This window comes from Pelophylax lessonae (assembly GCF_965119305.1).
Source record: "Pelophylax lessonae genome assembly, chromosome: 3".
NCBI classification, from domain to species: domain Eukaryota; kingdom Metazoa; phylum Chordata; class Amphibia; order Anura; family Ranidae; genus Pelophylax; species Pelophylax lessonae.
Window position 1 is genome coordinate 112,490,423 of NC_138770.1, and position 14,108 is coordinate 112,504,530.

The 14,108-nt window shown below is 39.7% G+C and overlaps 1 protein-coding gene across 1 annotated transcript in view; it reads right to left on the reverse strand.

Annotated features, from left to right (window-relative positions):
- LOC309549147 (adhesion G protein-coupled receptor F5-like) overlaps positions 1–14,108 on the reverse strand; it is a 199,680-nt gene that overhangs the window by 67,481 nt on the left and 118,091 nt on the right. Inside the window, exons 7-10 of the mRNA XM_082249203.1 lie at positions 11,720–11,778; positions 9,219–9,358; positions 5,860–6,069; positions 1,152–1,352 (exon numbers count right to left, since the gene is read on the reverse strand). Of these exons, the coding sequence (XP_082105329.1) occupies positions 1,152–1,352; positions 5,860–6,069; positions 9,219–9,358; positions 11,720–11,778 (610 nt within the window). The remainder of the gene's footprint in view (positions 1–1,151; positions 1,353–5,859; positions 6,070–9,218; positions 9,359–11,719; positions 11,779–14,108) is intronic.

Here is a 14,108-nt window from a genome sequence, read left to right on the forward strand (position 1 = left end):
GGGGGTCCTGCTATGATGCCCGGGGCTCACAAGAGGTGGTCGAATGATGATAAGCATCATAAAATCTTGAAGAAGAACAGGGCTGGATCAATGAGATGATGTGTCTACAGGGACAAACACTGGTGAGCAGGTGAGCATAGCAGCTGTAGCTACTCATTTTCTTTTTAACAGCTGCTGGTGGATCCATGTTTTTGTTTTTTGGACAAATTGGCTTTAGGGCCTGTGCACACCAGAACGTGGTGCGGCAAACCTACGTCCCATGTGCATTGTACCGCACACCATGTTCAAAACACACTGCCCTTGTGATCTACTGCAGGTGTTAATGTAAATCTTAATGACACCCCAAAAGTAGATTGCAAAAGCAGTGCGTTAGCCTGCACCGGATTTCATGGTACAGAAGTCCTATGCGATCTGGTTGTAGTGCGTTTTTAAAATGATTGCATGCACTACTTTTGATGCTATCCATTTCAATTTCAGCCCATTCAAATTAATTGGCTAAAAATCACATCACACTGTGTCGCACAGGAAAACACTCTGGTGTGAAGTTGTCTTTAAGGGTCCTTTCACGCGTTGTTTCCGCCCGACTCTGTTTTGTTCAGTGGGGATCGATGACAGATCTGTCCCCGCTTACTGTGCTGAGATGGACCTGTCAGCGCCCCGCTCTCCTCTATGGGAGATCAGATTAAAACGGACTGCCTGTAGGTTTTCATCCGATCCTCCAGACGGATTGAAAATAGGGTTTCCATCCATCTGGATTTCACCGACAGGATCGGATCAGATACCAGCGGGTGTCAGCGGAGAGGTCTCCGCTGACATCCCCTGCCCCATAGAGGTGCATGGAATGTCCGATCAGGTCCACCTGAAAACTGACGGCGGACCTGATCGGAAAGCCCGTGTGAAAAGGACCTAAGCAATTACTTTCTTTTAATATGATGTTTATAAACAAACATTTTATGCAGGGTTCACCCAAAACACAGGATTCACAGAAGGTTATCTAAACCCACAGCACAGCAGAAGCTGTATGCCTTCAGACCACATCTCCCTCATTGTAACATTAAATGGAGCCATCTAAATGCAGGAATGTGACCTCATCTTGTAAAGAAAAAAGAACTCAAAATCCAAAAATGTTATTCTTAATTTGGAATAATTACCTGAAATGCTTCCACTAGTTCTCTGGCAAGTGAGATTAAATGTCACTTTCCCTCCTTTTGTGCAGCATTGAATGACTTCAACCTTCATGCTGTTACAGGTGACAACTGAGTTCAGCTGTGTCAGATCCAGAGTATCAATCTTTATATTCGAGTCTGCTGTATAAGTGAAGGAATTCTCAACTATATTGCACCGGTAGTTCCCTTAAAAACAAAAAAATGTATAAACAAAGGTCAAATAAATTGCAGAAATTATAATGTAACATTTTCATTGGATGTATACATTTTATTTATCCTTTTTTTGAACCTCTCAGCAGCTAAAGGATAATGATACATATTCCACAAAAGATTTCATGCCACCACTGACCCTTAGGGTCCTTTCACACGGCGCACCGTCAAGGGCATGCTCTACTTGTGCCTGCGTAGGTCTCCTCCACATACTCCGGTCTCCTCCACATACTTCGGTTTCCTCCTACACTCCAAAGACATGCTGGTAGGGTATTTGGCTCCTGTCTAAATTGGCCCTACCGTGTTTCCCCCTGAAAATAAGACCGGGTCTTATATTAATTTTGCCAACAAACACAGTAGGGCTTATTTTCAGGGTAGGACTTATCATGTTACGTGTATTTGCCAGTTCCTGTGACCTCCTGTCTTCTCTCCCCCTCTCCCTCCCTGCCTGTCAGCTCAGGAGTCATTAGCATTTAGCATTATGAGTTAAAGTGGTTGTAAAATCCTATAATCCACACTTTTACAGTATTATATAATGTACAATGTGTGTATTTCTGTAATATAATTACAGAATGTGACCCACCAATAATATTACAGAAACACATACATTGTACATCATATAATACCGAAAGGCCCCTTTCACACGATTGGACTGATCAGGTCCAAAAAAGCAGTGTGATAATCAGCGCAAACCACAATAATCAATACCAAAAGAAAAACAAAACAGTGTGTATATTCAAGGCTGCAAGCAATCAGTGCTACCACCAGTGATTATAAAATAAATTAATATTGCTGCGCCAAGTGACTCAAATCATAAATCAATCAAAATAAATAAATAAATGACAGTGTTATCATTGAATATAATTCATACAAATAAATAAATGTGAATATTCCCAATAAGAATATACAAAAGTGCAAATGCAAAAATAGAAAGTCCAAGAATAAAAAATGTGCAAAAGTGTAAATCCAAAATAATCTAAAAGAAGTCTCAAACCCCAATCCTAAACAAGGAGAGGGTCCTTCAAAATTCACAATCAATTTCCAGTGAAGTAGAAGTGAGATCGTGCTCCAAACCACTGCAAAAAAGTTCTCTCAGTGACTGGTGCCGGAATGGCAGCTCACCTCAGAGATAGACTCATACAGAGTCATACACGCATCAGTAATAATGAAGGGACTGCGCATGTTTTTCAGGTGGACCTTATCCGGCCACCCATTCATCTCTATGGAGAGGCATATGTCAAGTGGGGATGTGTCCGCTGACACCCGTCTGTCATCCGATCCGACAAGATCCGATTAAAACAGACGGATGGCGATACATTCACCATCTGTCCAGCGGGTCGGATCAGATGGGATCGAATGAAAACAGACATGCTGCCCGTTTTCATCTGATCTCCCCATAGAGGAGAGCGGGAGTCTGACAGGTCCATCTCTACACAGTGAGCAGAGTCAGACCTATCATCCGCCTGCTCAGTGGGGATCAACGGAGCAATCCCTGCTGAGCAAGCAGAGTCCGCCGAACGGGTCTGCCGCGTGTGAAAGGGGCCTAACAGAGTGGATTATAGGATTTTACAACCACTTTAAACTAGGGCTTATTTTCCGGGTAGGGCTTATATTGCAGCCATCCTGGAAAATCACAGTAGTTCTTATTTTCAGGGAAGGTCTTTTTTTCAGGGTAGGTCTTATTCTCAGGGTAGGTCTTATTTTCAGGGAAACACAGTAGTATGTGTATGTATGGATGTGAGTTAGGGACCTTAGATTGTAAACTCTTTGAGGGCAGGGGCTGATGTGAATGTACAAAATATATATATGTAAAGTGCTTTAAAGTGCTGCATAAATTGACTGTGCTATGTAAGTACCTAAAATAAAATAATAAGGGCGTAGCTCACCTTGAGCAAAAACATAACAAATGCACCCACATTATTATAATAAAAAAATGCATGTATTACATTTTTGCATTGAAACCTGCAGAGCATTGCAATGGTGATCTGCAAATGGTTTGTGCAAAGCATGGGCTTCTACATTGCTTACATCCCAGTTTAGGTCCATACAGAGGTACAGACCTTTTAAAACATAGAAGAGTGATGGCAGAAAAAAAAAAAAAAAGTGGTCCATCGTCTACCCCATAAAGCCGCCAACCATTTAAAACATTTCTGTGAACTCTGATAGATTTAGAATGAATCACTTGAAGGAACTTTTGTAATTTTAGAACATCTTGTGATAATAGATTGGGTAAAGCAAAGTGAACCAGGATGGAACAAATGTTGTAGATAACCCATGACAACTGGGTTCCTGCTTTGTTATTCCTTTATTCTCTCCGTACAGCTTTATTGGTTTAACATATACTTAGCCACTAATATAATAAACTAGACACAGGCAAAATGGGGAAGAAGAAGTATGGGGCCCAGGATCACTTTTTCGAGGTAGGTGTTCTAGTAAGTTGTAAGGGAAATTCCCATGCTGTGGCTCTCCACAAGAGCCATGGGTCAACTCATATCACAGATAAACTTTATGTACAAGATGGAGAACTCCAAGCAAGTTGTATACAGTGAAGAAAAGATTTTTATTGGAAGTTGTAATAATTAAAAAGCCAATGCATTTTGGGCTTCAGAAGGTCCCCTTTTTATCATGTCTGTAAGAAAATTACAAGAAATAAATACATTTATCTGTTTGAACGGGTTACATAGGGATCTATCAAACTTGGTTGGCAGTTTCCTTCTTGTACATGTTATATCAAGATTTACAATACTGTGTCATCTCTAGACCATCATCTTAAAATAACCATACACTGGTAGATTTTCATATAAATTTTTGTACAAAAACACTCATCTGTACATTCGATAGTGCCTACAGAGATCTAATGAATGGCGTTCAAATGTATTTCACATTTTGTTTGCTTTTAACAATCAAATTTGGAATGAATGTAGTTTTTCTAAATGAAAACCACATTACAGAAATATTTTCCATCCTGCTACTTTGAACATTCACGGTCACTACAGTCAAATACGAACGTCCATGATTTGACCCTACTTAGCATGAGAAAATTGAACAAATGTTTTCACACAAAATTCTACTAGTGTATGGCCAGCTTAACCACTTTACCACCAGCCCTATTTCGGACACTTTTTGTTCACAAGTTAAAACCAGTATTTTTTCCTAGAAAACGACTTAGAACCCCCAAACATTATATATATTTTTTTAGCAAAGACTCTGGAGAATAAAATTTCGGTCATTGCAAAATTTTTTGTCAAGCGGTATTTGCGCAGCGGTCTTTAAAACGCCATTTTTTTGGAAAAAATTTGAAAAATCACATTTCACTGCATTTAAAAAATACTAAACAGTAAAGTTAGCCCATTTTTTTTGTATATTGTGAAAGATGATGTCACGCCGAGTAAATAGATACCCAACATGTTACGGTTTAAAATTGCGCCCCCCCGTGGGATGGCGACAAACTACGGTCAATAGAGATCTCAATCTGCGACGCTTTACATTTATTTAACGGCTACCAGTTTAGAGTTAGAGTGTAGCTCTTTTTTTTAAATTATTGCCCACGCTCTGGCGATCGCGGTGATACCTCACATGTGTGGTTTGAACAGCGATTTCATTCGCGGCTCGACTTGCGTATACGTTTTTTTTTGTGCGCGAGCTAATGGTGACGGGGGCGGCTAAATTTTTTTTTTTTTTTCCTATTTATTTTTTCTTTTTTTTTAACTTTATTACAGGTTTTTTAAAAAATCTGAATACTTTTATTGCTGTCACAAGCAATGTAAACATCCCTTGTGACACCAATATGTAGTGACAGGTACTCTTTATGGAGGGATCGAGGGTCTAAAAGACCCTGGACCCCTCCACTACACTTCCCTGTATGCAAAACGCCGAAAACTGCATTTTTGCATACAGCCGTTTTTCAAATCTGCCGCCTTTTGCAGCACAGTAACCCAGGAAGTGACGTCATAGATGCCGCCTCCGGGTTACGTCATCGGAGACCCGATCGATGCCGTTTCCGGCATTCATCGGGACTCCATCCAGCCGGCGGACGGTGGGATGGGAGCCCCGGGCAAAGCCACGGAGGGCGGCAGGAGGGGGGGACATCCCCTCCCGCCCCCTCCCGCCCCCCCTGGGTAACGATCGAGCGGCTCCCGAGCCGCATCGGTCGTTACCGACGGAAAGCCGACCGTCAGCTTCAAACCACGGTACCGGGATGATGCCTCTAGCTAGAGGCATCATCCAGGTATAACCCCGCAAAGTCAGCTGACGTAGATCTACGTGGCTAGACGTTAAGTGGTTAAGTTCCAGAAGTAGAAGGCATTGTCAGTGGAATACTGAGTTCTCCTTGAGTGGTAATATATACCTGTAAGCGTTAACATCTATTATCTGAGGTCCTCGTTAAGACTCCACAACAGTAAAGGGAACCCTCAACATTAGAATATAGGAAGGTGCATAATATTTCTATTTCTAATATTTTAACAATAGAAAAAAGTCTTACCATTATTATTTAATGATGATCTGGTTATAGTTAGGATAGACTGGATGCCACCAGCAACACTGGTTATAGTGTATGAATCGTTTCCTATCTTCTGTGTGCCATTGAAGTACCAGGAAACATCAGAGTAAGTGGTGACATTCACTCTACATGTTAGCTTTACGGTGTCATCGACAAAGATGTTTTCTGGACTCACTCTGATGCTGCTCCAACCTATGAAAATGGAGGAGAATAAGTCACCTTGGAATCTTACAATATTGCAAACCTATGTGGCAGACTTTAACCTTCAACACACACAAAGAGAAAAGAATTGCTCCCCTTTGTAACACTTTACAGCGTTCTTATCTGTTGATCCTGCCAGTAGATGCCTTACTATTTTATTTCCTTTAACAGGGTGACAACACTGTTTGTTCTGCTGTGAAATTCTGCTCTGCTGTGAATATCAGCGCCATTGTCAACCCATGGACAAGTATTTCCCTAGTAACATCTTATAGTTTATTTACTTTTTTATTCTGCCAATAGATCCATTCATTTTTCCACTTTTTGTAACAAGCCAAACTGCCCATCAAAAATGTCAGTGAGAGAGTTGGGAGAAACCATATATCACACTGACAGGGCTGCTGCTTGCAACAATTAGATTTAATTTATATGGTTTAAACCTTTTTTGCCAAGAGAAAACTATGCAGGGCTGACACCACCGACAACAGGACTTGGGAGCTGTGTGCATTTCTGGCAGATCATTGGGTATTTTTATGTACTCGCAGGGTCTCTAAAGGGATAAAACATGGCGAATTGTTCATGTCTTGTAGAAATGCACTGCATATGTTTGTTTTTTTTTTTAATTTTGCCCTGACGTACACAATACTAATTCTGGACCGGAAGGTTTTCCACCCTAATAACCAGGCCATTTTTTGCGATACAGCACTGCGTTACCTTAACTGATGATTGCGCGGTCGTGCAATGCTGTACCCAAATAAAATGTATTTCTTTCCCCACAAATAGAGCTTTCTTTTGGTGGTATTTGAACCCCTTTGCGGTTTTTATTTTTTGCGCTATAAACAAAAAAAGAGCGACAATTTAAAAAAGAATAATATTTTTTACTTTCTGATTTAAAACATATCCAATAAAGAAATGTAAAAAATCTAATTTTTTCATCAATTTAGGCTAATATGTATTCTGCTACATATTTTTGGTAAAAAAAAATCCCAAGAAGTGTATATTGATTGGTTTGACTTTGCACAAACGTTATAGCATTTAAAAACTATGCAATATTTTGATTAATTTTTTTTTAACTAGTAATGGCAGCGATCAGCGATTTTTAGCGGGACTGCAACATTGCGATGGACAAATCAGACACCTAACTGACACTTTTTGGATACCAGTGACATTACTACAGTGATCAGGGCTAAGAAAAATGCACTTTCATTGCACTAATGACACTGGCAGGGAAAGGTTTAACATTAGGGGTGATCAAAAGGTTAAGTGTGTCCCTAGGGGATGCTTGCTAACTGTGTGTGGGGGGGGTTTACACTGATTGGGGGAAGACAAAGATCCTGATTCCTGCTTAGCAGGAACACAAGATCTCCATCTTGTCCCCTTACAGGACGGCGATCTACCTTGTTTACATAGGCAGACAGGCGCTCTGCCTCTCCCGGGGATGATCGCGGGCGGTCGACGGACATCGGGTCTGCCGGATCAGTTGATTGACATCCCTGCTAGCCAATCAAGGCGTGATTGCGACTCCATGGCCATTGAATAAAATGACGCACAGGTACGTCGTTTCGCTCAATAGTGCCACTTTGCTGCAGTATATATGCGGCGGCCAGTTGGCAAGTAGTTAAAGTGTATGTATAGCCAAATCTTTTCTTTTTAGATTTGCAAAGAGTGGAAAGGATTTAAAACCCCTGTCAGTTTATTTTTTGCTGTCTTCCCCTTTACGTCCTGTCCCAAAAGCTACAACAGAGAGTGAAAGGAGGTCTCTCTTTTAGGAATTCTCCTAAAACAGTTATCACCCCCAACAGGTTTTCCCTTCAGGTGACAACTGACACTGTTGGATTTTCTGTCTCAAAAACAATTGCCAGTAAAAATAGTGATGGGTAATCTACCTAATGAGAACACAGACAGCAATTTTAACTTGACAGGGGTTGTAATCCTTCCCCATCCTATCCAAACCTAAAAAAAAAAAAAAAACGTTTGGCTGCATATACATTTGAAATATCTATTCTAATCCTAACTAATGTGAATATGATGTTCACAAACATTTAAAATATGGGATAAAGACTTTTTTTCAATTTTTATTAGGTATCAAATGTGTAACATATGCTTTCCCAAAATACTTGTAGATATATACATGAAGGGGAAATACATCTGAAGGAAATTACAATCAAGGCCTTAGCATATAATACAATAATAAAGGTTGTTATTGAGTTAAAACTAGGAGGAAAGAGCAATTAATGGGTCATAAAGACCTTTTTTGAACACTTGCTGTCCAGGGCAATTTTTTTAACATTTTCACACGGATTTTAAAATCAGCATCTTTTTTGCTGCAAAATTAATCAGAACTCTCAAACATTATATATTTTCTGAAATTAGAGGTCCTGAAAAATAAAATGGTGGGCAATGCATTTTTTTTATGTCATGCGATATTTGTGCAGCCACTTATCAAACACATATGCTCATGTAAAAATACTCTAAAATAAATTTTAATCCACGCAAACACAATAAACATTTTTGATTTAATCCACGCAAACACAAAATACATTTTTGATAAAATATAGGGTTGCATTGCGTAAATAAATATCAAACATGTCAAGACTCAAAATTGTGCAAGCCAGTGAAATTGCAACAAACTTTGGAACCTAAAATTTTTATAGGTGATGCTTTTTAAGCCTTTAGAGGTTATTTGTTTAGCATTGATGGCCCTAGAATTAATGCTCTCACTCTGGTGTTTGTGGCGCAGTTATAATGCGTAGTGCAATCACTGTCTACATGTGTGCTGGACCTATGCTGGCATTTGTATTTGCGTGTATGCATGGGAGATGGGAAAAGAGGGTCCTTTAAAATATGTTTTATTATTTTTATTTGTTTAATTAACATTTTTTTTTTTTTTTTTTAATTTAACAAGTAACCTATATGATAGCATTTAAGATATCAGGGGTCTATTAAACCCCCAATTTCTCCCCTGCTCTCCAATGCAGCTGATTTAGCACAGAGAATGACAGTTTCAAAACTGCAAGTAATAGAATCATCATTGCTTACAGATTCGTTAGTCACAGAAGAAATCGGGGAAAAGATGTTGTTCTGTTCGCTCACAACATCCTTCAGCCAACATTTTATGGAACTAAGTAAATAAAATGTCTTACCTGTAACCATAGTTGTAACAGAAGCTGCTTTGTAGGCAGTGGTGGCTAAGTTTGCTATTAAAGCATTATTGGCAGTGGTAAGTGCAGCCGAAGTGGTAGGCTCGGAGACCACAGTGTATTCGGCAACAATGCTCCCAGGCCTGAAATGAAAAAAAAAAATGATCACAGTGTGCAAAAACTAAAGCCCAAATCCATCAAGTCAAAACATTTTTTTTTCTTTTAGTTTTGAAGAGAGGAGGAAACAGTAAGGATTATTTCCTTCATAATCTTTGGCTTAACCAAAACAACAGTGTTTTGCACATTTTCAGTTAAATTTGAGAAAACCCCCAGTATATGCCTTTTATGTTTTGATATTCACACAGCATATTTTTTAACTATTTCTTACTTTTTTATGTTTCTGAAGAGAAAGTGTCATGGCTTACTGCAAGCATTTGTTAACTTGTTTAGTGTAATCTGTTCTAATAGATGGACTGGGGACTCGTTTCGCTCAATAGTGCCACTTTGCTGCAGTATATATGCAGCGGCCAGTCGGCAAGTAGTTAAAGTGTATGTATAGCCAAATCTTTTCTTTTTAGATTTGCAAAGAGTGGAAAGGATTTAAAACCCCTGTCAGTTTATTTTTTGATGTCTTCCCCTTTACTTCCTCTCCCAAAAGCTACAGCAGAGAGTGAAAGGAGGTCTCTCTTTTAGGAATTCTCCTAAAACAGTTATCACCCCCAACAGGTTTTCCCTTTAGCTGACAACTGACACTGTTGGATTTTCTGTCTCAAAAACAATTGCCAGTAAAAATAGTGATGGGTAATCTACCTAATGAGAACACAGACAGCAATTTAAACTTGACAGGGGTTGTAATCCTTCCCCATCCTATCCAAACCTAAAAAAAAAAAACGTTTGGCTGCATATACATTTGAAATATCTATTCTAATCCTAACTAATGTGAATATGATGTTCACAAACATTTAAAATATGGCAACAATGCTCCCAGGCCTGAAATGAAAAAAAAAATGATCACAGTGTGCAAAAACTAAAGTCCAAATCCATCAAGTCAAAACATTTTTTTTTCTTTTAGTTTTGAAGAGAGGAGGAAACAGTAAGGATTATTTCCTTCATAATCTTTGGCTTAACCAAAACAACAGTGTTTTGCACATTTTCAGTTAAATTTGAGAAAACCCCCACTATATGCCTTTTATGTTTTGATATTCACACAGCATTTTTGCTATTTTTAACTATTTCTTACTTTTTTATGTTTCTGAAGAGAAAGTGTTTAGTATAGTTTTGTTTAATATTTTTCTAACAAATTCCACATTTTTAGAACAATTCAAATTTGGATCAGTCAAAAAATGATTGACCGATTTGAATTCTTGTAATTCTTGTAAAGTCTTGTTTTTTTCCTATAAAAATGATAAACATGTCATACTTATAGCGGATTTGCACAGAGCAGCCAAGATCCTCCTCTTCTCGGGTCCCTCTTCTGTGATCCTGGCCCCTCCTTCCTGTTCAGTGCCCCCACAGCAAGCAGCTTGCTATGGGGGCACCTGAGCCGAGTCACAGCTCCCTGTGTCCATTCAGAGCCCTGACCTGACCCAACTCCCTCTCTTGCCTGATTGGCTAGCTGAATTTGATTGACAGCAGCGGCAGCCAATGGCCAGCAGGAGGGAGAATCCTGGATGGCTGAGACACTTGTGGACATCGTTGGACATAGAGGGACCTCAGGTAAGTGTTAGGGGGGCTGAGGGGGGCTGCTGCACAAAGAAGGCTTTTTATCTTAATGCATAGAATGCATTAAGATAAAAAAAACCTTCTGACTTTACAACCCCTTTAAGGAGTTGGATGGGAAGCCAGTGCCATGTCCTTAACAACCGATGACCCACCTGTTGTCAGGGGGCTTCCCTGCTGACAGCTGAATGTAAGCAGAATTGACAACAAATAAAAATTCCGAAAACAAAAGTGGCGCGGTATGCCCCCCCCCCCCCCCCAAAGATACGGTGCTGTTTTAGACAAGTGCTTTAATAAGTAAAAAACCCCCCAAAAAACAAGAAATAAATGTCCCCCAAAGTAGATCCAATGAAGAATGCCAGCCGCTGACTCCGAAATAGCCGAAAATTAATCCGAATTTATATTCAGATCGAAACGAATTGCACATGTCTATTTAACTCCCAATACTATGGAAATGCAAAAGCAACTTGAAGCAGGTCAAACGCACCTGTAAATAATTTTTATGATCACAGAAGCTCCCTAAATCAATGTGAAAAGCATGTGACATTTGCCTATTGAAAACCAGTTGGCACAGGCTATTAAAGATGCTGGCCCATCCTGCTCAAGGTTTCACGTATCATTGGTATCACTCCCTATTCTTTATTGGATTGCAAGCTCTACTGAGCAACACTGAATTGTCTTTGTGCTTGCTATATGTTTGTAGTAGTGGATGTGTGTCTCCTGTGTCTCGCAATAATAAGAGCTAAAGAACATTGGAGCACTACATACTCATAACAATTTCTTACCTGAAACCGGTAACTTTGGCTGACTGGAAGCCAGGAAGCGATTGATAAGATATATTAAACTGGAGAACAAACAAAATATACATATAGGGTTAGAAAAAACTTAGATGTGAATATTGTATAATGTTTTATTGTTTTACAGTAGATCTAGAGCAGTTTTTTTTTTTTTTTTTTTGGGGGGGGGGGGGTGAGTTGGTTAGAATAGTGATTGCTTTAGGGAAGTACAGTAGGGTTGTAGATGTAGTGTGGAGGAACTACAACTCCTATCAGATTTTTTCCTTTTCATCCTGTCCCAGAGAAACAGCAACAAGTGAGAGGGAATCTCTCTAAAGTAAGGGGAAATCCTCTATTTAGTTGTTCATCCAGTGAAAGGCTTCCCTCACCCTCTGTTGGTAAAAATGTGACAACTATAAACTTCTGGATTTCCCATCACTTTATATCCTGGTGAGAGTGGTCACCAGAACAAACAGAGGAGGTGGTTCTCCCAGTGGTGACAAAACTTAACATAGTCTCTCTCTACTTCAACCAAAACTAAAAAATGATCTCTAAAAACTGAACCTTTTTTTTTAATTTCAAGGTCCATTATTTAGTTAAAAAAATCTAAAGCCAAAACTTTTTTTTCTTGATACATTAAAAATGTTACTGTCTATGTTCCATTGAAAAGATCTCCATTAACTTCCTATACCAGACACTACAGGAAGAAAGACACAATCTCTACAAAGTGATATATACTGTATCTCCCTCTTGTCACCATAATAAGTGTCCCCATTGGATGATTTCCCCTTGACTCCTTGTCCAATGACAACTATAAAAGTTAGCTCTTGTCATTGCTTTCAGTCCATGATCATCAGGACAACTATAGAGCCTGAATCTCTCTAGCAGAGACACAGACAGCAGTAAGAACAGAGGTTCCTTACCACTCTATACTAATAAAAAAATGTTTTGGCTTTATATACATTTTAAATAATGAATAGAACTCCTTGGCGCCGAGCCTACGCAAATAAGCGGCCTCACTGAACTGGGTTGTCTTCTGTTGGGGAATATATTTGTGTATCTCCCATTGTGCTAGGAGCATGCCACATGGCACACTCCCAGCACAGAGACCGGGCTCTCACCAACAGCCCCGTGCCTTGTACGAACGATCCGGACCCAGGACTCCCGATTCCGGTCACCTGATTGCTATGTTAGCCTCTGATTGGCATTCAGTCACTGATCAGTCACTGTGAAGTCCACCTGTGTTTTCCCTGTTTGTGAATGGAGGGGAGAGATACATTGTATCTCTTATGGCACTTTTCCACTGCAAGTACCGGCTCGGCTCTACTCTACTCGGCCCTGCTTGGCCCGGTTTGCTTTTTCACTGCTGGTACCGCATGGTACGGTGTTGGAACTGTTCGGTACGGTATGGTTTGCTTTTCCACTAAAGTAGTACTAAAGTTAAGTGGGTGGGATAACAGCGATTCTCTGACCAATCAGTGGCTAGTAGTGACTGCATGCAAAGGATTGTGGGATATGGTACCGGGTATGGTACCTCTTGGAACCACAATCGAGGTGGTACTGTTTTTGAGAGCCGTACCGTTCGGTTCCATGCAGTGGAAAAGCGCCGCTGTACCGTACCGAACCGTTCCTACACCGTACCATGCGGTACCAGCAGTGGAAAAGCACAAAAGTGAGCCGAACCGTTCGGTTCCATGCAGTGGAAAAGCGCCATTACTGTCCTTGCAGAGAGAGGGAAAAAAAAGTGTGTGTAAAAAAAAAAGAAAACAATAACAATGAAAAAAAAAAACCTAGAACACGGTTCGATTTAGGTCAGTGCCAGGCTTAGTGTTTGGGCCAAGGTCAGGGTCAAAGGTCAGTATCAGGGTCAAAGGTCAGGGAATTTTTTTTTTTTGGGGGGGGGAGACAGAATTAAAAAGAAAAAATTAGTACCAGTGTTAGCTGGTGTCAGTGTCAATGTGCTGTAGGTAGGATAGACAAAGCAAAATGCGCACTATTGATTCTGGGCTGTACTATGGGTACAAACAACAAATAACATAGACATATTTGGTATAGCTGCGATCATCAGAAGCATGAGAAATTATTTTGGGTTATTCTTTGGTGGAATGTTATGATAGGAGCAAGAAATATACAGCTACATTTAAAAAAAAAAGATTATTATTATTTTTTTTTTTTTACTATTTTGGGCCTGTTTTACTTTGATAATAAAACAAAAATCAGGAGATATCTATTTGCATTTATCATCAAATGAAAGCCCAGTTAAAAAAAACAAGGTATAATCCACCTGGATGCACAAAGTAGTTGTTATGATATGTACGGTTTTATTTACACATGTCAAAGTTGCAAAATTGTGCTTAGGCATTAACATTTGTTTTACTCTTAGGCCCAAAGGGGTTCA